This window comes from Caloenas nicobarica, chromosome 1, assembly GCF_036013445.1.
Source record: "Caloenas nicobarica isolate bCalNic1 chromosome 1, bCalNic1.hap1, whole genome shotgun sequence".
Taxonomy (NCBI): Eukaryota; Metazoa; Chordata; class Aves; order Columbiformes; family Columbidae; genus Caloenas; species Caloenas nicobarica.
In genome coordinates, this window is record NC_088245.1 from 85440469 (window position 1) to 85464394 (window position 23926).

The following is a 23926-nucleotide window of genomic DNA, read 5'->3' on the forward strand; positions in this document are numbered from 1 at the left end:
TCTCAGCAAGTTTGCAGATTACACAAAGCTGAGTGGTGCAGTTGATATACTTGAGGGAAAGGATGCTATCCAGAAGGACCTTGACAGGCTTGAGAGGCAGACCAGTGTGAACCTCATGAAGTTGAACAAGGCCAAGTGCAAGGTTCTGCACTTTAACCAGGGCAATCCCCAATGTCAGTATAGATTGGGTGATGAATTAATTGAGAGTAGCCCTGCAGAGAAGGACTTGGGGATATTGGTGAATGGAAAATTTGATATGAGCCAGCACTATGTGCTTACAGGTCAGGAAGGTAATCATATCCCAAGCTGCATGAAAAGCATGGCCAGCAGGTTGACAAAGGTGATATTCTACCTCTGATCTGGTGAGACCCCACTTGGAGTACTGCACCCAGCTCTGGTGTCCCCTGTACAAGACATGGACCTGTTACAGTGGGTCCAGAGGAGGGCCATGAAAACACATCTCCTATGAAGAAACACTGAGAGAATTGGGCTTGTTCAGCCTGGAGAGGAAAATGCTCTGGTGAGATTTTACAGCAGCCTCCAGTACCTAAAGGGGCTTAAAAGAAAGCTGGAAAGGGACTTTTTACAAGGGCATGTAGTGATAGGACAAAGGGTTATGGCTTTAAGCTGAAATAGGGTAGATTTATTAATAGATTAGAAATTATGAAGAAATTCTTGAGTATGAGGGTGATGAGGTTGCCCAGAGAGGTCGTGGATGCCCCATCCCTCGAAGTATTCAAGACCAAGTTGGATTGGGCTTTGAGCAACCTGGTCTAGAGGGAGGTGTCCCTACCTATGGCAGGGGAGTTGGAACTAGATGATCTTTAAGGTCCCATCCAACCCCAAACATTCTATGATTCTATGACACCCTGCTCACTACAGCCTCCTTTCAGATAGTTGTAGAGAGTGATGAGGTCTCCCCTGAGCCTCCTTTTCTCCAAGCTAAACAACCCCAGTTCACTCAGCCACTCCTCAGCAGACGTGCTCTAGACCCTTCACCAGCTTTGTTACCCTTCTTTGGGTGTGCTCCAGCACCTCAATGTCTTTGCTGTAGTGAGGGGCCCAAAACTGAACACAGTATTCAAGGTGCGGCCTCACCAGTGCCAAGTACAGTGGGACAATAACTTCCCTAGCCCTGCTGGCCACACTGTTTCTGATACAAGCCAGGATGCTGCTGGCCTTTTTAGCTAGCTTGGCACAACACTGGCTTATATTTAGCCAGCTGTCAACCCACACCAACAGGTCCTTTTCTGCCAGGCAGCTTTCTTCTATGAGCCTGTAGTGTTGCATGGGATTGTTGTGACCCAAGTGCAGGACCCAGCACTTGGCCTTGTTGAACCTCATACAATTGGCCTCAGCCCATTGATCCATCTTGTCCAGATCCCTCTGTAGAGCCTTCCTCCTCTCAAGCAGGTCAACACTCCCACCCAGTTTGGTGTTCTCTGCAAACCTACTAAGGGTGTACTAGATCTCCTCATCCAGATCACTGATAAAGATAATGAGCAGAACTGGTTCCAATACTGAGCCCTTGGGAACACCACTTATGACCAGCCAAGTGAATTTGACTCCATTCACCACAACTCTTTGCCATCCAGACAGTTTTTTTATCCAGCAAAGAATACGGCTGTCTAAGCCAGGAGTAGCCAGTTTCTCCAGGAGAATGCTGTGGGAAAAGGTGTCAAAGGCTTTACTAAAGTCTAGGTAGACAATATGCACAGCCTTTCCCTCATCCACTAAACAGGTCACCTTATCATAGAACAAGATCAGGTTGGTCAAGCAGGACCCGCCTTTCATAAACACATGCTGACTAGGCCTGATCACTTGGTTCTCCTGTACATGATGACACTCAAGATGATCTGTTCCATAATGTTCCCTGGCACCAAGGTCAACTGAGACCTCCCCAGTTAGACAGGACTGCTGAGAAAAGATGGAAAGTGGCTTGGTGAGCACCTCCACCAGCTACCTCAGAACCCTTGGGTGGATCCCATCTGGCCCCATAGACTTGTGCACATCTAAGTGGTGTAGCAAGTCACTAACTATTTCCCCTTGAATTATTGGGGCTTCATTGTGCTCCCCAACTCTGTTTCCCCACTCAGGCAGCTGTGTACCTGGAGAACAACTGAACTTACTATTAAAGACTGAGGCATGGAAGGCAGTAAGTACCTCAGCCTTTTCCTCATCCTTTGTCACAATGTTTCCCCTTGCATCCAATAAAGGATGGGGAATCTCCTTAGCCCTCCTTTTGTTGCTCATGTATTTATAGAAACATTTTTTATTGCCTTTTACAGCAGTAGCCAGATTCAGCTCTAGCTGGGCTTCAACCTTTCTATTTTTCCTCTTGTATAATCTCATGACATCCTTGTAGTCCTCCTGAGTGGACTACTCCAAAGGTCATAAACTCTTCTTTTATTCCTAAGTTCCAGCTGCAGTTCTCTATTCAGCCAGGCCAGTCTTCATCCCTGCTGGTTCATCTTTTGGCACACAGGGACAGCCTGCTCTTGTGCCTTTAAATCTTTAAATCTCTTCTTTGCCCTTCAGGACTGCCTCCCAAGGGACTCTGTCAACCAGTTTCCTGAAGAGGTCAAAGTCTGCCCTCCGCAAGTCCAAGATAACAGTTCTGCTGACTACCCTCCTTACTCCCCCAAGAATAGAAAGCTCAATAATATCATGATCACTATGCCCAAGGTGACCTCCAACCAACACATTGCCCACGAGTCCTTCTCTATTCAGAAACAACAGGTCCGTTGGGCGTCTTCCCTAGTAGGCTCCCTGACCAGCTGTATCACGAAGTTGTCTTTCACACACTCCAGGAACCTCCTAGACTGTTTCCTCTCTGCTGTGTTGTATTTCCAGCAGACATTGGGTAAGTTGAAGTCCCCCACAAGAACAAGGGCTAGCGATTGTGAGACTTCTCCCAGCTGCTTATATAATATTTTGTCTGCCTCTTTATCCTGGTTGGGTGGTCTGTAACAGACTCCCACCAGGATACCTGCCTTGTTGGCCTTCCCCTGATTCTTACCTGTAAACACTTGACCCTATCATCACCATCATTAAGCTCTAGAGAGTCAAACAACTCCCTAACACACAGTGCTACCACACCTCCTGTCTTTCTTGCCTATCACTTCTGAAGAGTTTATAGCTATCTAATGCAGCACCCCAGTTTTGTGAGTTACCTCATAGTTTTCCTGCTGCACAATGGCTTCCAGCTCCTCCTGTTTGTTGCCCATGCTGTAGCATTGGTGTAGATGCACTTCAGTTGAACTATGGATCCTGCCGCCTTCTTGGGATGTGTCCTGGTTTTGGCTGGAATAGAGTTAATTTTCTTCCTACTAGCAGGTGTAGTGCTGTGTTTGGGATTTACTATGAGAAGAATGTTGATAATACACTGGTGTTTTGGTTGTTGCCAAGCAATGTTTATACCAAGTCAAGGACTCTTCAGGTAAAGGTTGTAGGTGCACAAGAAGCTGGGAGGGAGCAAAGCCAGGACAGCTAAACCAAGCTGGCCAAAGAGGTATTCCTGACCCTATGATGTCATAGCCAGTATATAAACTGGAACTGGCTGGGGGGCAAATACTGCTGCTCAGGTTCTGATGGGCTATTGGTATCACGGGCTATGAGCAATTGCATTATGCATCACTTGTTTTGTGTATTCTAATATTATCACTATTTTCTCTTCCCTTGCTGTCTGATTAAACTGTTCTCATCTGAACCCATGAGGTTTTTTTCCTTTCTTCCCTTTCAATTCTCTCCCACCCACTTGGCTGCATGGTCCTAGTTGTGTTTGGGGTTAAACCATGACAGGAGGAGAAGCACTAATTCTTACATGACTATTTTCAGGTGCTTCTGTGGTTTCTAACACATTAATAACCCTTGTGTCTTTGCTGCTGCATTTATCTCTATTCCCTACTTCCTCTGAGACAGCAGACTATGGGACCTTACTAGCAGACTGTCCCTCAAACGTTTGTGTGCTGCCCCCAGGCTTATCTCTAGTGAACCTGGTTTTATCCCTTTCCCGCTTCCAAATCTAGTTTAAGGCTCTTTCAATGAACACTGCAAACTCCTGCACAAAGATCCTTTTCCCACCTTGAGACACGTGTAGCCTGTCTGTTGCCAGCAGGCCTGGTGTCACGTAAAGTGACCCATGATCAAAAAGCCCAAAACTCTGCCACTGACACCAGGCTCAGAGCCAGGTATTGATCTGCTGGATCTTCCTGCTTCTTCCCTCATCATTTCCTGCAACTGGAAGGATAGAGAAGAACAGTCCTTGTGCTCCTGATCCCTTAACCAGTCATCCCAAGGCCCTGAAGTCTCTCTTGATTGCCCACGGACTCCTTGTTGCAACTTCATCACAGCCTAGCTGCATATTATATGATTAATATATTATGTAACTTTGTAGTTAGGACCTCTTTTTTCCACATTGCAGCAGTTTTAACAACTCTTCTATATGAGCCAGTTTAACTCAAACATAGACTGCAGTTTAAATATTAATATATCATTGATCATGATCCTGCCCACATCGGTTTGATTTACTCTTTATCAATGGTTACATGTTCTGTAGAGTCTTTGCCGCCTTCATTAGATTTTGGTTTTATTTGTGTAGCTGAGCTCTTCCCCTTGCTTTTCTTTTTTTTCCTAGATTGAATGCTCAAGTATATCTGACTACTCAGAAAAAATTATCAAGGCCAACCACTTGGACAACAGTAAGGCATATATAAAAATAATTTCTTCGGGAGAAAGAGAAGATAACTGTTTCACTTTTTGTGGTTAATTTATGTTGTGTGGTTTATATGCAAATGGTAGGTTTGCATAATTTACTTCTGTAAATACAAAACTAAACACCTCATTCTAGGCACTTCAACAATTCCCGTGGGAGAAGTTACTCCTACAATTTCTTCTAGACTCACAGACAACAGAAGCAAAGAGGACTCATCAGCAGGCAGTTTGATCTAGCAAAGCACACAGAAGGTCCCATATTAGAGCTGAACTTTTCCAATTAATTCTGCCATGTGAATTCCACCTTATTTCTTAAATAGAATCAACACGCACACATTCAAATTGAAATAAGGTTCAAAGTAAAAAATATTTCATATCAATACAGAATTTTCACTAAGTATCTTCTGACTTCAAACTTTAAAAAAATATTTAAAAATATATAAAATAGTTGAAATTTCCATGGATGTGGAAACATTTAATAAAAAAAACCCTAGAAATACCCCCAACCTACTGAAAACTCTTTTTAAAAATCATCTCCAACAAGCTCTATTTCATGTCTTCAGTCCTCCTCCTGCTCTGAATCACTGCACACAAGATATCTTTGTAACAACCTAAAATAACAGGCTTTTTTAAACTGAGGTTGTGAGACAGCTCATTTGAAAGTGCTCTTTGTGAAAAGCTTGACTTTGCTGCAGAGCAGCGCAGGCCATAGCTGGCTACACTGTCTCATTTGTCACCTTTTAGCTGGGTGCTATGCTAGCATGTGTGCATGAATAGATTTCGGTTCTGGTCTAGATCTGCCCTAATTTTTATTGCTGTCACTGGCAGCTTCTGACTAACGCGGAGCTGTTTGGGAGGAGAATTTTCTGTACAGCGTGTGTATTCAAGTGGTATGGTGTGAAAAAAACAGTGATGTGGGATATAAGAGGCCAGCCAGTGTATGCGGTTTTTGGGTCAGAAAAAGAAGGAAGCAAAGAACCAGAAAATACTCTCCTCCACAGCTGGGATAAGGCACTAAAAGAATGAAGTGTTGACCTCAGCTTGGTTATGCTGTACCTTTGGTGCAGAGCCCATGTATTCTAGAACGGCTGTTCACCAAATAGCTACACAAATGGCACACCACGAATCAATTCTTGTTTGGATTTCCAGCAACAGGAATTGTGTGTGAAGGCACCATAATCAGAATAAACAAGATACATTCAGTGTGCTCCAGAGGTTGCAGAAGGTATTTCTCTCTACTTCTTTCTCCTGTTTCTCCAAGGAGCAAGTCCTTGGAAAAACTGTGGATGAAGAAGCAGAGACCTCTCCCCTTTGGCAGGAGACTTGTCTGGACAGGTACAGCAGTCTGTCCAACTGCAGTTTGGTCTCCAACATAAACAAATTACACAACTGAACTAACATTTACACTTACCCACATTCACTTTTATTGTAAAGCAACCAGGATCTTGTTGCTCGTGGAAATTTTTCTTTTTCCCCCTAATTGCTTAGAGAAATGTGGAGTCAGCAAAAGGGGCTGAACCAACAGAAACCCCACTGTTTCCAGGACAGATAAAATACAGCTGGGGACAGCACAATTTCTTCCCACATGTTGCCTTATGAAGATGTGTTATCAAAGTGAAGGGAGGCAGAAGAAACTTACACTGACACTGTTATAGCTATAAACAGAGGGCTTCAAAGTCTGTAGGTGTGTCACCCTGGCAGCTGTCAACAGTGCTAAAATTCACTCCAAAAGAATTGTGGCAGTGAAAGTTCTTGGGAGAAAAGAGAACTAAAGAGAACTCACAGCTGGAGCTTATAGACACCAAGAGTCTTCAGTATAAGAACAGATGAACTATTGAGCTACTAACTGAGAAAGGAATGAGTTTAAAGAATGGGAAGGAGAAGAGAGAACTCTACTCTTTTCCAATCGGGTTGCTTTTACCAGCTGATAACTTTGTGTTACCAGCTTGAATCAGTGTTCCCAAATTCTTAGGGGACCGGTCTAGATTAAAAGTTTGCTGTGCAAATAAAGGGGCCACATCTAATTAGATTAATACTAATACTGCATGTATTTTGGAAAGATAAAACCTAATTTTCCCTGGGCTGAGTTCTAAAAATCACCCAATCCACACATCCAGTCTTAAACAGCTAACCTATTTCTAGCTAAATGAAAGTACTTTCATCCTTCTCAAACTGAATGTTGACCACCTTCATCACTAAAAATTGCCGTCATTAAAAATTGCCATTTATTAAGAGTAATACAGTAGTTGAATCAATTAGTAACAGAAAGTAAAATGTTCTCTACTCACTTTTTCTGGAATTTCAAGTGCAACAGTTACCTTGTCAAGGAAGAATCCAGAACCATGAGACTTTACCCACTGCAACAAAGAATATAAACAGCAGACAAACACAAGCTGAAAATTATTTGCCTAAGGAATTTAGAATACATTTTTAAAAACGAAATATATTTTAAAAGGCAAGAATGATTGGTGAATTGTGTAGTGATCCTAAAATGAAATTATTTGTTATAACTGAACTAAACATGGGCCAGCATTTAATTTTCCTTTAAGCAAAATATCTGTTCTAGTATCAACCAGTTCTATTAATTGCTCATCGATTGCTTTTGTAGTGCATACCCAGTCTCCTGTAAGTAGTATACAGTATTGCCAGTCATTTAATGTGCTGTGTTGTAATAGTGTCTTTGAGGATCTGGTATTCTACTAGACCAAATTTCTAGCAACCTTTTCAATTTCCTTTAAACCATTTTGGTGACAAAATACCTGACAGCAATATTTTCCAGCAGTCACTAGAGATAACTGTGGAAAGTTATGCAAGTCTAAACCACATAAAAGATTCAGAGAATGCTAGTATGTTATAAAAGATTCAATCATGAAGCAGAAAGGAATGAAAAATGTTTTTTCATGAGAGAACCATGTTTGTACAAACTTTCTTTTTTGTGTACTGTCAGGCTAGATCTGACTTCCTCAGTTGAGTCAACTCACCAGAATTCATGGAAGAAATTAGCCTTAGTTTCCTCATTGTGAAGCCAGCATGTTATGTTTGAAAGCAGGTGAAAATTAAATCCTAGGTCCATAGATCTCTTAATATCTCAGTGATAAGATCATGTATGTGAAAGCCTACAGGGATGTTTAAAGGATTCTAGGTGGATTCTTTGCATTACTTGGTCCAAATTCCAAAGAGCATGTAAAATACGAACATGCAGGTAACCAGGTAAGACCTTTTTTTGGTGGTGGTGGTGGTGGTTTTTTATATATGGGTTTTATTTGGTTTGGTGTTTTGTTTTCCTTATATACTGATACTAAAATTTCTGTTTATTATGCTTACTGCAAGTGGTTTTAAAATAGCATAAAATCCACTGAGTCACATGGAGTCACCCCTTATCTACAAGCATTCAAGAAGAGAAATCATATTGTCAGTCTGTCAGATCTCCCTGACATTCACCAGTAAGGAATTTAGTCAGGTGTTTTATGTGAAACATATTTCTTTGGATTCTTCTTTCAGTAATCACAATATTTAAAGGTAAAGTGGAAGAAGTTGAATTACCTGTGGATAAAGTAGACATCATCATCAGCGAGTGGATGGGTTACTGTCTGTTCTATGAGTCAATGTTAAACACAGTCATCTTCGCACGAGACAAGTGGCTGGTAGGTGCTCTGCATGTCATACTCCTTGCTGGAGCAATCATAATTTATTTTCTGACTACAAGCCTTCCCGCTCCTACTGTCACTGTAACAAGACACAGTTACCTTTCCAAGTGCCACTTCTTAGGCTTCAACAAGAAGATTAACAAAGGGAATCTCAGTAAAAGAGCTTTGCTTTTTGTTAACTGCTGGTGAAATTCGTGTAGATACTAATGATATTGCCACAGGCTGGAAGAGTTGCTGAGATTAAAGCTGATGTGACAATCTGAAGGAAAACAATGAAGTCATGCAAGGGGTGCTTGTCTGTTTTTTGTATGTGCAGTTCAAAATGTGATGTCTTTGTCAGGTGAATAGATTACGAGATCCATTTCCCCACAATTCATCAACAGAAACCTGGAGGGCTAATGTTTCCAGACCGAGCTGCTTTGTACGTGGTAGCAATTGAAGACAGGCAGTACAAGGACTTCAAAATTCACTGTGAGTAAACACCTAACAGTAACCCTTTCTATTATTATTTCCCTAAATTATTTGATTTACTGTAATCTTAATTAATGGCAAAGTTTTGCAAAAGCCAAGAAGTCACGCTGACCATGCCAGAATTCCAATACAAACATGAACTCTAATCTGGTGATAAATTCAGGAAACTTGCAGTAAACCTTGCTTTGAATTATATTGATACCTCTCCCTACCTCTGTTTTAAAATGCGAATTTTGGAAGATTTAATTTTGTTGTTGTTTTGATAAATACACCACCTCACATAACTGCCATTAAAATTGGTAAAATTCACTTTCTATTGTTAGAGAAAAGTGGAATAGATAATAGAACCAGGTCCTAGTTTTTGTTTTTAAAACAACAAGGACAGACAAATTAATAAGATGCAAATGAATTGTAAATATTAAGAAATAAGCCTAGAAAAAATGGTATCTCAATAATAAGCTTGTAAAGAAAAAAAAGCATGTAATACTTTTTAAACTTTCTAAAATATTTTATTTGAGCTTTTGCAAATGAAAAAATAGGATCAGAAATTTCCATTTACTTTGATGTGAAAAAAGTTCTAAGCTTTTTTGTTATACTTCATAAATGCATAACATTGACTTTTTCTTTTCATTTAATTCTTTTTTCTTGAAGTTTCATTGAATAACTGGTGCTGTCAGTGACCTCTACAGATCACCTAGTCCAGCCTCCTGCCCAAAGCAGGCCAGATTTCACAGTTAAAGCAGGTCACTTAAGGCCCCACCCTACGGGGTCAAGAAATGGGGGATTCCATAGCTTCTTTGGGCACACAAATGCTGAAGCACACTTAGGAGTACACATGTTTCTGAATATTCGGTCAGAATTTTCCTTGCTGAAACTTGCCTTCATTGTCCTTTGTCACCTGAAGGGAATCTGACTTTTAATTTGTTTCTGTAGCAGCAGATAGCAATTAGATCCCACCATTAGCCTTTGCTGTCCCAAGGCTAAGCAAACACAGTTTTTTTGGACCCTACTCATATTTTAGCATGTGGTTCACTTTCATCACCACCAGGTCATAGTCATGGTTCATGTTCAACTTGTTGTCACCCAATGTTGGATTTATTTGCTCATAATAGTTTTGAGGAAATTAATAAGTTCTACATTATTCCACTTTTCTTATTTATTTTTTCTGTTTTGACTTTTATTTATTTTTTTCAGAACTGGTCGATTTTGCTTAAAGGCATTTTCCATTAGCAAAAAAAAATTACAAAATTCCTAAGCAGTTTTATTAATTAAGAATACATGCAGGAGCTTGGTTGAAATTAATGGGTTCAGTCAACCTTTAAACGAAAATGCCTAACTCCTTCCTTGCCTCTCAGTTCCTCTCAGAAAAGAAAATATGGTGTTTCTGTAACCAAATTCCATGCCAATACACAGAACTACCAATGGGACAAAACTGCCATTCCGGGTCAAAAAGCAAGCCCAGTGTAGTAGGGCAGTGACAAGAAATCTATGTAGGTGCCAGGGAGAATTAAGCACAGCCTAGATTTTTCTCCTCCATTATGTGATGACCTTGACAGCTAAATTCCTTACAAAAAGTATGCACAATCCTTTAAAGGAATCAAAACCATTTTGTCCTAAAAAAAAAATCCCTTATGCCTTTTTTCATTTTGCTTTTGAACCCCTTCCTTTCTAGGCCTTGAGCCTTTTTCTTTTCTTACAGACAATACTCCTGGTCTTAATTTGCTTATTTTTTGTCATTTAAAAAATATTTCAGGTTCTTTTTCTCTTCCAAAATATTGTTTTCATTAAGACACTTTCGTTTCTGATTTCACCTCTGATTTCCCTCTCCCCTCACTTTTTATACCTCTGTGACTTCTTCAGTTATTTCCATCTCACTACCTAACTATCTGCACCACCATCTTGTCTGTCTTTTCAGTTGTAAATCCTTGATGGTGTCTCCTTACATTTCAATTTTTCATCTTTCTTTTTTTGCTGTTAGAGTCTTGCCTTCATATGAGATGCAGGGCTGAGCATTTCAAAGGACACTCAAGAACAATCATATTGGTTAAGAAATACTGCAATATGACATTTCTAAAAAATTCTGGCTTCTGATTTCTCTAATGCCACAGACTACTACTATAGTCAATTACTCTGATTTCCTGCAAAATGTAAAACATATAATTTGTTAACTCCTGCGACAGGTCCCTGTCTAACACAGGCTGTGGCATATATTTCAAAGGCATTCAATTTAGGCTGAAGTACATCAAGTGATGGAGGCCCCCAACAACTGTTAATAAATTGTTCCTTCAGGGTTTCCTAGCTAATCTTTTCAGAGTAACCACATAAAAACGTATGGCTTCTATGAATATAATCTGAAGTTCCCACATGCTGCTGATGCCTGAAATGAAAGTTTTGATCACCATCTCCCCTGAAATATTGAGAAACTCACAGACCAATAAAGAGCTAACAAATTAAAGAACTGTTGATGTCCAGATTTGTTACAATTTCAGAATACACAGGTTTCTTGCTCATACTATATTTTCAGTCATAGTCCTCTGGGAACATCAGTAGCTCAAACACTATGTTCTGAAAAAACAAGACATTTCAAGCATGCTCACTATTGCTGTTTATCAGTTTACTTGGCTTGTGTTCAAACTACTTTTTTTAAAGTTCACAGTATTCATTTTAGATTTTCAGATGCAGCATTGAATGGACCTTGACTCACACGATTCATGAAACTAAGATTTCACTTTTTTGGAGGTTTTTATTTTCATTTTGTTAAGCAATCCTAAAAGCAAAGCCAGTGTCCTTTTCAGTGTTTCAATGTTTTAATGTTTTAATTTTGTTCAAGAAAAAAAGAAAGAAAAAAAACCTCAGCAAGATAAAAACTATTTATTGGAACTGTCAGAACAGAAGAACAGTTCAAATATAGAACAGCAGCATAGCTTTTAAATCTTTTAAAACTGGACATTTTGCTTTTTTTTTTCATGATGTACATGCAGATTAAATCTTGAATGCTCCAAATATTAAAACACACCTGTAATCCCACTGTCAGTAATTCACTTGCTGAAACTAAAGGTACTTAAATAATTAGAAGAGCATGCAAACTGCTGATTGAATAGCAATCTATTTAAAAAAAAAAAAAGGAAATATTAAGCAGAACGGATAGGAAAGAACAGAATAAACTTACAGCTATTCCTAAGTCTCAACCTGACATATTATATGATTTGGGGCAACACTCTTAAATGTCTAAAGCCATGATGTCATTGACAAACTTCATGTAACACAGTTTTGGGGACATGAAAAAACAAGGACCACTTGTTCAAATATGCACATTGCGAGGTTATTTTGCCACAACTGCACCATCTGTAAAATAGCATTGATGAAATAGACAGCTGGGGCAGGGAGCAAAGTGCTGAAGACGAGCCAAAAGTTAGGGGATGGTAGAAATTATTTCAAATGAAAGATGCTTTGACAAGCAAAAAATGTTTTTATTATTACTGCTAATCTTTGACACAACCATTTGCATTGACAGGGTGGGAGAATGTGTACGGCTTTGACATGACCTGTATTAGGGATGTTGCCATGAAGGAGCCTTTGGTGGACATAGTAGATCCAAAGCAAGTGGTGACCAATGCCTGTTTAATAAAGGTTCGGTAATTCCAAATGTACCTAATTATGAATGTTTATACCTAAATGTAGGATTCTTTGGAGTCCTGCTGCTTATGTTTTACTATTATTTTTGTATGCTTCTAACTATCTGCAGAAGCCATCATCATAGAATGCTATCACACTAAGAAGGACAATTGTGTGGTTTTAAATTAGTCAGTACTAGTATATTGCACTTGTCAAATACCGTCACCTGAGCTAAACAGGAACATTGATACCTTGATCACTTATGGAATACCCAAAACCAAGATGCTTCTTGTGACTCTATACTCATCTGGCTACTGCTAACTATAACTTAAGACTCTTACCAATTATACATGTGCAAATACTGGATAAATAAAGACATGGTGTATTTAGATAGGAATTTTAATTGCCCTACATTCTTGTAAATAGAGGTTGGAAATTATTGATAGAATGCTGCTGAGGAGAAGGAGTAAATTAATTCTGTTTGCTGTAAAAAAGGCTCAAGCATCAGTTTCTGAATTGGTCAGCTCTGATGAAATAACTCTAATTTACTCCAGAGCATGAGATCAGAATTGGAACCTAATTTATTTGTGTAACTTCCTAATTCTTAGCCTTATCCAGAATGTTACTGTGCTATCCCAGCACAATTATCTGCAGCCAGAGGTTAGCTTGTACCCTGTTCTACATAGAAGACAGAATGGTCACTGCTCTGTTCAGAAGACCAGGTTAAGAATCCATAGCCTGCAGGAACACATGAAAGTTCTAAAATTCCTTCCATGTGAAAGAATCCTCCTCATGTGGAACTAGTCTCATGACTAAGGCTGTCCACATCAACAGCAGTGGTAGGATCAGGTCCATGAATCTAAGAGTGTTCTCATCGCAAAGACTCAGATCAAATTTTCCCTTTCACTTTTTCCTAGTAACAAGCACAGCATTAAGTATGCCTATATGCAAAAAGGAAAGGTAAACCTCAGTCTGCAGAACCTTTAGTGCAGGGTGTCAAACTCATTCTCACTGGGGGGGGCCACAACAGCCTCGTGGTTGCCTTCAAAGGGCCAAATGTAGTTTTAGGACTGTATACACCCCTGCTTTAGTGGAAACAGCAAAAAGGAACAGAAATAGAAACTCTGTGAGTACATATGCATACACTGAGGGCAACGCAAGATGGTTGTGTCTGAAAACAGCCTGAGCAATTTAAAATTGCAATACACACAAAATAAACAGCTATTTAGACTGCATAAAATATGTCTGGAGAGTGAGAGATTGGGTAGCAAAATGGGTTGGCTACTCTGGAATAGAAAGTTATAAAAGCTGCATGCCCTTAAATGAAGTGCAAATCTAGTGTGCTTTTTAGAAGATCTTTGAAAGCAATTGGGTTTAACAAGACAGACAAAATTTTTTGAACTATCCTATTCGGGTTTTATATTTAATTCTACATGGCCTGGCACCTTTTGTCCATACACTGAATGGTGTTTTAGCATGTAATGGCACCTTGGGAGCAAACCAGGTAATAACTACATAAGCAGAATCCACTCTCCTTTCCAGGATCTGTCCCTAATCTCACGAATTGATCACTAAAAAAAGAGAAAACTGTCAACGAAAGACAGGAAGAAGGGAGACTTTTGTTCAAGGTAACAACATGGAAGCAGGAAAAATTGAGGCTACATTTCTCTTTTAAATTTAATTTGCTTTTGCACATGGTGCATTTATTTGATCCTGAAAATATCTGCGAATTCAGAGAATATTAGCCTAAGAGAACATTTGAGAACAAACAAAGCAATAATGTTTCATTATTAAAATGTTTTATTATAACATTTAAAGATGGCACATCCTATTCATATTAGATTCACAAAGGGATTTTTTTAGGGGTGTACAAAGCCAGCTAACTTAAGGTGCCTACCAGATGAATCTGAGTTCCCTGTACATTAGTCAGTAGATGGACTAGTGAATAGATACGTTCCTAACAGACCAGTCAGAGCCCTGTGCTTCTGCAGTTATTTCAATTCCCAATTTAGATGCTCTGAATTGTTCTACAAAATCAATAAAATAAGGAATCAACCCCTGCATGCTATGTTACCATGACACTTTTCTAGAATGCTGGAGACTTGAGTAAAATGTCCTCATTTTTACTCTTCAGGAATCGGATATAATCCAAGTCTTGAGCCCTTCAAGGAACTTTAGCCACTAAGCCACAGGTGCTCTGGGGGTGGTGCATGCAGGGAATACAGCATCTTCTTTGTTGTGGAAGCAATTCCCCTTTTAATGATCTCTTAAATATATCCCAGGGGCATAGGAATTTTCCTGGCAAGTAAGAGTCCTTTGTTTAAATTCCAGCCCAAATCAGTCAGGGAGGGTAGTGGGACCAAAGTGTCTTCAAACCGCCAGAGTCAATAACTGATCTCAAGAAAAGTGTACAAGTGTCCTTCTGAAGGTCTACTGCTTTCAGTAACATTGTCTGATAAAATTGAAAAGTATTTTCAAACTCAATAAAACAGTTGTGTTTTCTTCTCTGATCCATTGTATATTAGAAAAATACAAATTGGTTTGGGTTGACCCAAAACTTATTCTCCATGTTAATTTTGATTTAGTTTCAGCACCAGAGGCTACAATAAAAATGAACCAATTGTTCACAGAGATATAGAAAAATCTGCAATGAGAGAGTGGCAAAAACTCACAAAACCAAACAAGAATGAAGAACATGTCACGTCCAGTTTAGAATAAAAAATACTCTTGGACTTTCTTGAATATCATCCCCTATCTAGCCACAGAGAAAGAATAAAAAAAAAGAAATACATCTACTTTTATGTTCCCCATTGTCCCACACTTTCCAGGAACAGTTTAAAGCTCCTGCAGGTCACACACCACTTTAAGATTACAGTTTAATGCTACTTAAAACACAAACTGCCTTCCCTACACACACATGTGAAAAAAAAAAAAAGGCAACACCATTGTTTATCAGAGAACATAGCGTAATAGCAAAAAAACCCATTGACCTATATGCTAAAATACCCAGTTCTTTGAGAAATTTCTGCTATTTTGGAAATCTCATGATTCACCTGTGTGAAGCCTTATTTCAAAGGACCTGCAGTATTTCCTGCAAAAAGGTATTATTGCTGAGAGAGATCCAGCTATACAAGTGAGGCACTTGTCTGTGAGCTCTGATGAGCCCCATGTTCTTCTCCCATAATCTTGACCCATGAGATTTAGGATAAGCCATTCCTCATGAGACTTTTCTCTTGCTCCACTGCAGCTTCAGTGAACTCCATAATCACATTCCTTTCTCCCAGCTTCTCCTGAAGTAAAGCAAGAGGCACCTATGCCACTCATTTTCCATCTTTGGAAACATTGCTCTTTTTTTCTCATTTTTCTACTCTTTTCTCCAGCTGAAAACCTCCCTTTGCTTTCTTACGTGACTTTCCCTGTCACTCTTTCCAGTAGTTCTCCCCACAGTCTTTCCTTTCAGCATTCTCAGATTTAACTCTACCTATTCCCTCCCTCAAAAAAAAAGAAAAAAGAAAAAAAAAAGAAGAAAAAAGAAAGAAAACCCAAATCCCAAACAACACCCTCATAATTTTCAGGTGTTTCCTTCTGTGAAAACACGAAAATATGTCAGAAGAGGGCCCTGGCAGGAGGCTAAGGTCTCGTTATCTAGAAGTCATAGCTACACTTGCTTCCCTGTTATTTAATCTAACAGAAAACCAAAATATTCTACAATATCTAGTCTTAACAATCTCAGATACTCCATTCTTCCTTTCACTGGTCCCCCAAAACACCTAGAATTTAATGTTGTTTAATGCCGTTACTTCTCTCCTCACATTAATACTGTTAGTTCTCTACACTTAAAAAAATATATATATGTATTTTGGAAAAGTGAATGTGTTTTGGGGCTGACTACTGTCACATCTGTATGTATGTGTGCAACTGACAATACAGGTCATTTGCTCAGTGCTTGTCAGAAAAGAGGGTTTGGCCCTTTCTCCTTTCCCTACCATTTAATTTTACTTCTCAGCCTTCAGATCTATTCTTTTCCTGAACAATACTGCTTGTACCAATGCCACCTGTCCAACTTTTACATAAGTTCAGTGGTTTTACCTAGTCTGATTAGCACTGCCTTCACCATCACAGCATATGTTAGGGTGACCATTTCCCTCTTTGTCCGAAACAAGACAGCTAGTGCAATGGGAGAGAGGAAGGAGGGAAAAACACCAACCCCAAATTCAAACCCAACCAAACAATCAAATAAAAAACCCCACTAAAACCAGACATTCACTGAGATTTTAATCTTTCATTTATCTCCGTGCTCACATAATCCTAGCTGAGCAAGCTGACTAGCTGGGAAGGGGATCAGAAAAGAAGTGCGGTGACACTTTAGAGGCAACCTTAATTATGATTCACTTGAGATAACGGGTCAGGCAGCAACTCGGCACTTTTACCATCAGCAAACCTGATTCAGGGCTGCTTCTCTCACGAGTTAGGTTATCTTCAGCTAGTGCGATACCATTCAAACAAGAAGTACATAGTAGCTGGCAACACCACATCTCAACCTCACTGTCACCGGCCCTGTAAATCTAAATTATCTTCTATCCATCATTTGATCAGTCCTAAAGCAATTCATGTCACAAGACAGCCTAAGAACTATTCTTTATGCAGTGAATGTAAAAACTGGACCCTATCTGCCTCTCTGCAACAGGGATATGTAGAATGGGACGTCTCATGCGTCTTTCTGCACTGTCTTTCATGCAGTGTCAACCACAGTCTCGACCTCCTTATTTAGCTGATAATTCTGATACTTTTATTGTTGCTCAGCTTAAAACATTTTATATTTTTATTATAATTAAGAGCTGTATTTTGATCAAATCCCTGCTTAACTATGCCTATTTTGTTGCTGTTTTTGAAATCTGAATGAAATCTGGTAAATCATTACTTTTCCACTTATTTTATACAAAGATAGCATTTGTCTACTGTGCAGTTAGCTGAAATTAGCATTCAATGAGCAGTGGCATATAATATTGTCCTAGTTTCGGCTGGCTTAGTGTTAATTTTCTTTCTGGTAGCTGTGTTTTGGATTTAGTATGAGAAGAATGTTGATACAACACTGGTGTTTTGGTTATTGCCGGGTAGTCAAGAACTTTTTTGGCTTCCCATGCTCTACCAGATGTACAAGAAGCTGTGAGGGAGCAAAGCCAGGACAGCTTACCCAAGCTGGCCAAAGGGGTATTCCTTACCATATGATGTCATGCTCAGTATATAAACTGGAGTTGGCTGGGGGGCAGATACCACTGCTCAGGCATGAATGGGCTATCGGTGCCACATGCAGTGAGCAATTGCATTGTGCACCACTTGTTTTGTATATTCTATCATTATTATTATTACTGTTTTCTCTTCCTTTGCTGTCCTATTAAACTGTTCTGATCTCAACTCACAAGTTGGTTTTTTTTCCCTTTCTGATTCTCTCCCCCATCCCACTTTGCAGGGAGATAAGTGAGTGGCTGCATGGTCTTAGCCGCTGGCTGGAGTTAAACCCCCATAGTCTTTTTTGACACCCAACATGGGACAAGAAGGTTTTGAGATAATAACATTAACTAGAACCTACTAAGAGATTTATATCTGTTAACAGTTGTGGGTCATTATATTGATTCATCTGTTCTCAATATTAGTTTATTTGATCTGCACTGTGCCCTTGTTTTTGTGGTACATGTTAAAGATTGGTGTTAGGTTTTGCAGCTTGCTGTGCTCTGCAATGATTAGTGGCATTTTGCCTGGGAATTTTATTATTAGAACATTGACCTTGAGCTTAACCTGGTATTTGAGCTTTGTACTGAAGCCATTAGTGTACTTCAGGTACCGTCTTGTGGAGACAAATAGTAATTATACTTCTTCCTCTGAAAGGCTTTTATGGAGGAAATACAGAATGGCACTTTTGCTACCTTCTTCCATGATGTTTCCTCCTTCAGTACAATAACTTGTCAGTACCTTGAACATCCTTGGGTAGTTAAAATACTTCTATTGGTATCTCTTTGGAATACTGTCTTGGTTTTGTCTAAGGTTAGCAAGGAATTTAAGAGTATCACCCAAACATCTGCCCTAGGGCTGGATATTTATGAGTTGCTGGGTGTATGGAATAGCATGGGCAAATGGCTAGGATGGTGGGCACCTCCAGTGTTTCGGAACTTCACCCATGAACAAGTTCAGACTCCTGAAAAACTAGTAGGACACTTAGAAGAAGTATGCTGTCATCCTGGCAATTCCAGAGAGACACAAATCACTGCAATGTGCGGGGGCCTGGCCCATGACTACTGAGCCCTGTTTAACACTATTCAGTACCCTCAAAGGGAAGAGAGTGTCTCTTACAACAATGTGACAAGCACTGCAGTTACTCCAAACCCTGTGACAGGCACCTGCTGCTACTCAGTCTTCGGCGACAGGCACTGCAGTCACTCAGACCCCAGTGACAGGCACTGCAGATGAGCCAGAGGACCAACCTGTGCCAGTATCAGTCACCCCTATACAGGAGAAGAAAGCCTGGAAGCAAAAGTCAGCTTGTTTAGTAAGGGAAGATGAGAAAGCAGGGCCATCACAAGAAGAGGAGGAGGAAGAAAGCAAGACAGTAACTACCTGATCACTATCCATGAGTGAGCTGTGAGATATGCAAAAAGATTTTCGCCATTGTCCAGGCAAGCACAATGTCACCTGGCTGCTCCAATGCTGGGATAGTGGGTGCAATAGCCTGGAATGAGAGGGTAAGGAAGGAAGCAGCTGGGACCCCTTTCTAGGGAAGGAGGTATTGACAAAGTGATTGGAAAAGGGACACAAGCCTTCAGTCTCTGGAGGTGACTCGTATCAGACATAAAGGAAGGGTATCCCTTCAAGTGAGATATGTAACCCAGGCAAGTGGATTAACGTGGAGAGAGGTGTCCAGTACCTGAGGGAAATAGCCATATTGGAGGTGATTTATAGTGACCTAGACAATGAGCAGTTGCCCAAAGATCCAGATGAAGCCCGGTGCACACAACCCATGTGGCTGAAGGCTGAACACACTATCATCTTATGTCAACTCTTTGGCAGTACTGAGCTGGAGAGACGGAGCAGCACCAGTGGTGGATGATGTGGTGGGCCAACTCTGGCAGTACAAAGAAAATCTCTCTTACTCCCTCATATCAGCTGTGGATAAACTACAGGATACGATAGCCGATAAACTGTCCTGGGAGTTCCAGCAATTCAAAGAGGGTATGTCCTACTCCTCACCTGTATGGACTCAGCTATTAGGAATAAGAATTTTTTTGCTCAAGAGAGAGGATATAGAGGGTACACACCATGGGACACCTGTGGTTTTAGTTGCATGACCACAGACAGGATATGAGGAAGAAGGACCTAGGGACTTTGACCCTAGAGGCCGCGGTACATGAGTTGCAAGGAAAAACAATCACAAATATAGGTTCTTTCAGGAAAATTGCTGCTTCAGTCGCCAGTGGGCTGTTCCTCAGCAGAGTAGAAGGGCTCATCTCACTTCTGATGCTATGGAAGAAACTTCTGATTCATATTTACAAAAACTGAGTAACAAGGATGAGATTTGAACCCATGTGTGCCACACAAAACCATTCAGCAGTAACAAATACTATGATCAGGACTAGAGGAGCCTTTGCCTCCAGCCAAGTTGAGGAAAGGGACAACTGGGTTTATTGGACTGTGTGGATTCAATGGCTTGGCACATCAGACCCACAGGAGTGTAAGTCCCTAGTACACAGCAGTGCACAGTATACCCTAATGCCATCAAGCTATAGAGAGGCAGAACCCATCTGTATTTCTGGAGTGACAGGGACATCTCAGCAGCTAACTGTATTGGAGGCTGAAGTGAGCCTAACTGGGAAGGACTGGCAAAAGCTCCCCATTGTGACTGACCCAGACTCCATGCAACCTTGCCATAGACTACCTCAGGAGAGGGTATTTCAAGAATCCAAAAGGATATTGGTGGAATTTTGGTACAGCTGCTGTGCAGACATAGGAGATTAAACAGCTGTCTACCTTGCCTGCTCTCTCAGAGGACCCTTCTGTTGCGGGGCAGTACAGCAAAAGTTTTTGAGAAAGGGAAGAAAATAGTCCAAATCCTTCTGAAACTGTTTTTGCCATAAAACAAAGTAAGGTCAAGGGACGTGCACAGGAGATCCAGTTTTTAGGAATAAAATGGCACAACAGACATTGTCAGATCCCAATGGATGTGATAAAAGAGCAGCTACGTCTCCATCAACTAGTAAAAAGGAAACACAAGCTTTCTCAGGCATTGTGTGTTTTTGGAGAATGCACATTCCAAATTACAGTCTGATAGTAAGCCTTCTCTATTAAGTGACCGAGAAAAATGATTTTAAATGGGGCCCTGAACAATGACAAGCCTTTGAACAAATTAAACACGGGATTGTTCACACAGTAGCCCTTGGGCCAGTCCGGTCAAAACAAGTTGTTACAAATGTGCTTTACACTGCAGCTGAGGAGAATGGCCCTACCTGGAGGCTCTGGCATAAACCACCAGGGCAGACCTGAGGTCAGCCCCTAGGATTTTGGAGTCAGGGATACAGAGAATATGAGTCCAATTATATTCCAACTGAAAATGAGATTTGGCAGCATTTGAAGTGGTTTGAGCTGCTTGAGTAGTGATTCGTACTGAAGCACAGCTCCTCCTGGCACGTCAACTTCTGGTGCTGAACTTCATGTTCAAAGGGAAGGTCTTGTCTACTCATCATGCAACTGATGCTACAGGAAGTAAGTGGGTGGCACTGATCACACAATGGGCTCAAATGGGAAACCCAAATGACTCATCAATCTTGGAAGTGATCATGGACTGGCCAGAAGGCAAAGATTTCAGAATATCACCAGAAGAAGAGGTGACGCTCGCTGAAGAGGCCTCACTGAATAATAAACTACCAGAGAATGAGAAGTGATATGCCTTGTTCACTGATGGGTCCTGCCTTACTGTAGGAAAGCATCAGAGGTGGAAAGTGGCTGTATGGAGTTCTGTATGACAAACTGCAGAAGCTGCTGAAGGAGAGGGTGAATAGAGTCAGTCTGGAGACGTGAAAGCCATCCATCTGCTTTAGATATTGCTGAACAAGAAAAATGGCCAGTACTTTGTACTGATTCATGGATGGTGGCAAATGCTCTGTGGTGGTGGCTACAGCAATGAAAGTAGATCCATTGGCAACACAGAGGTAAATCCATTTGCGGTGCTGAATTATAGCAAAATATTGCTGCTCAGATAGAGAACTTGGTTTTAAAAGTACACCACACAGATGATCACCTGCCCAAGTCCAACCACTGAAGAACATCGAAGCAACCAACAATTGGATCAGGCTGCTGAGACTGAAGGGGCTCAGGTAGATAAAGACTAGCAACAAAGGGGTAACTTATTTATAGCTTGGTGGGCCCATCAAGGAATGGATGCAACACAGAGGTGGGTTCATGAGCGAGGGATGGACTTAACCATGGACACTATTGCACAAGTTATCCATTAATGTGAATTATGCGCTGCAATCAAACAAGCCAAGTGGCTAAAACCTCTGTGGTATGGAGGATTATGGCTAAAATATAAATATGGAGAGGCCTGGAAGATTTATTATATTACCCTCCCATGAACCCAACATGGCAAGTGCCATGTGCTTGCAATGGGATGGCTGGAAACATATCCCATGCCCTGTGCCCCATGCCCCCAAAATATTATCCCGGGCTTTGAAAAGCAAGTCCTATGGTGAAATGATACCCTAGAGAGAACTGAGTCAGACAACGGGACTAATTTCTGGAACAACCTCATAGACACCTGGGCTAAAGAGCATTGCATTGAGTGAGTATATCACATCCCCTTTCATGTACCAGTCTCCAGGAAAATCGAACAGTACAATGGACTGTTAAAAAATACACTCAGAGCAATGGGTGGTGGGACCTTCAAACATTGTGATACACATTTAGCAAAAGCCACGTTGTTAGCCAACACTAGGAGATCTAGGCCCTGTCTAATCAAAAGTTTTACATACTGTAGAAGGGGATGAAGTCTCTGTAGTGCACATAAAGAATATGTCAGGGAATATGGTCTGGGTTACTCCTGCCTTGGGCAAAGGCAAACCCATCCATGGGATTGCTTTTGCTCAAGGACCTGGATGCACTTGGTGGGTAATGCAAAAAGTTGGGGAAGTCTGAAGTGTACCTCAAGAGGATTTGATTCTAGGTGAGAAGAGCCAATGATTTGAATTGTATGATGTTAATTGCTTCATAATACTGTATGTTATCTCTACTATGGCTGCTATATGCTGTATCAGTGGTATTATAGAAAGAGTCACACGGATTAATGAAGAATGAACTCTGATGAAACAGAGCAGAGTGCAGTGATGATGGAACCAGAATTGGCTTCAGCAACTAGTGCCCAGCAACTTCCTTGAGATTGATATCTTCAACCCACAGGCCGTGACCATGGACTGCACCAGATACATCAGCTACAGGCTTTGTATGTGGCAGTGACCTTACCTGAGGTGGCTTTGGTGCCCAGTAACCCCATGCAATGCACCACCTCTCCTGTCCTGAGTGACCACTACCACAGATGGAGCCCAAAGTCATGGACTAAATGAACTCAATGGACATTTTACAGACATTGCACAGAAGTGGTCCATAGACCAAGGGAGTGATATGTGTGTATTATATCAAAAGATGGGAAGGGTGATAGTGGGTAATGAGAATACATTAGATAGTGTGAGACCTGAGCATGATGTAAATGGTATGGAATAAGGGGTAGATACTTTCCTGGTTTTGGCTAGGATAGAGTTAATTTTCTTTCTAGTAGCTGTGTTTTGGATTTAGTATGAGAAGAATGTTGATACAGCACTGATGTTTTGGTTATTGCCGGGTAGTCAAGAACTTTTTTGGCTTCCCATGCTCTACCAGATGTACAAGAAGCTGTGAGGGAGCAAAGCCAGGACAGCTTACCCAAGCTGGCCAAAGGGGTATTCCTTACCATATGATGTCATGCTCAGTATACAAACTGGAGTTGGCTGGAGGCAAATACCCAAACACCGCTGCTCAGGCATGAATGGGTTATCGGTGCCACATGCAGTGAGCAATTGCATTGTGCATCACTTGTTTTGTATATTCTATTATCATTATTATTACTATTTTCTCTTCCTTTGATGTCCTATTAAAATGTTCTGATCTCAACCCACAGGTTGGGGTTTCTTCCCTTTCCAATTCTCTCCCTCATCCCATTTTGTGGGAGGCAGAGGGGTGAGCAAGCAGCTGCATAGTCCTAGTTGCTGACTGGGGTTAAACCATGACAAATCTAAGAATGTATAGTAGCCACAATATGATTCAAAGACATCACCAAAACAGGATCAAGGTAGTTTCAAAACTAAATTAATATAACTCCCCATATTTATCTTATATCTTTCAGAGTAAAAAAAGTATGTTTCTGTCCTTAAAAAAATGACTGCAAAAGTGACCACCATTTTATC

At 40.7% G+C, this 23926-nt stretch overlaps 1 protein-coding gene across 2 annotated transcripts in view; it reads left to right on the forward strand.

Moving 5' to 3' along the window:
* Positions 1-23926, forward strand: part of PRMT8 (protein arginine methyltransferase 8) — a 92442-nt gene that overhangs the window by 53978 nt on the left and 14538 nt on the right. For both annotated transcript variants that reach the window (XM_065648938.1, XM_065648946.1), the window contains 4 exons: positions 4637-4700; positions 8215-8357; positions 8744-8831; positions 12346-12461. In XM_065648938.1, coding sequence (XP_065505010.1) covers positions 4637-4700; positions 8215-8357; positions 8744-8831; positions 12346-12461 — 411 coding nt within the window. The remainder of the gene's footprint in view (positions 1-4636; positions 4701-8214; positions 8358-8743; positions 8832-12345; positions 12462-23926) is intronic.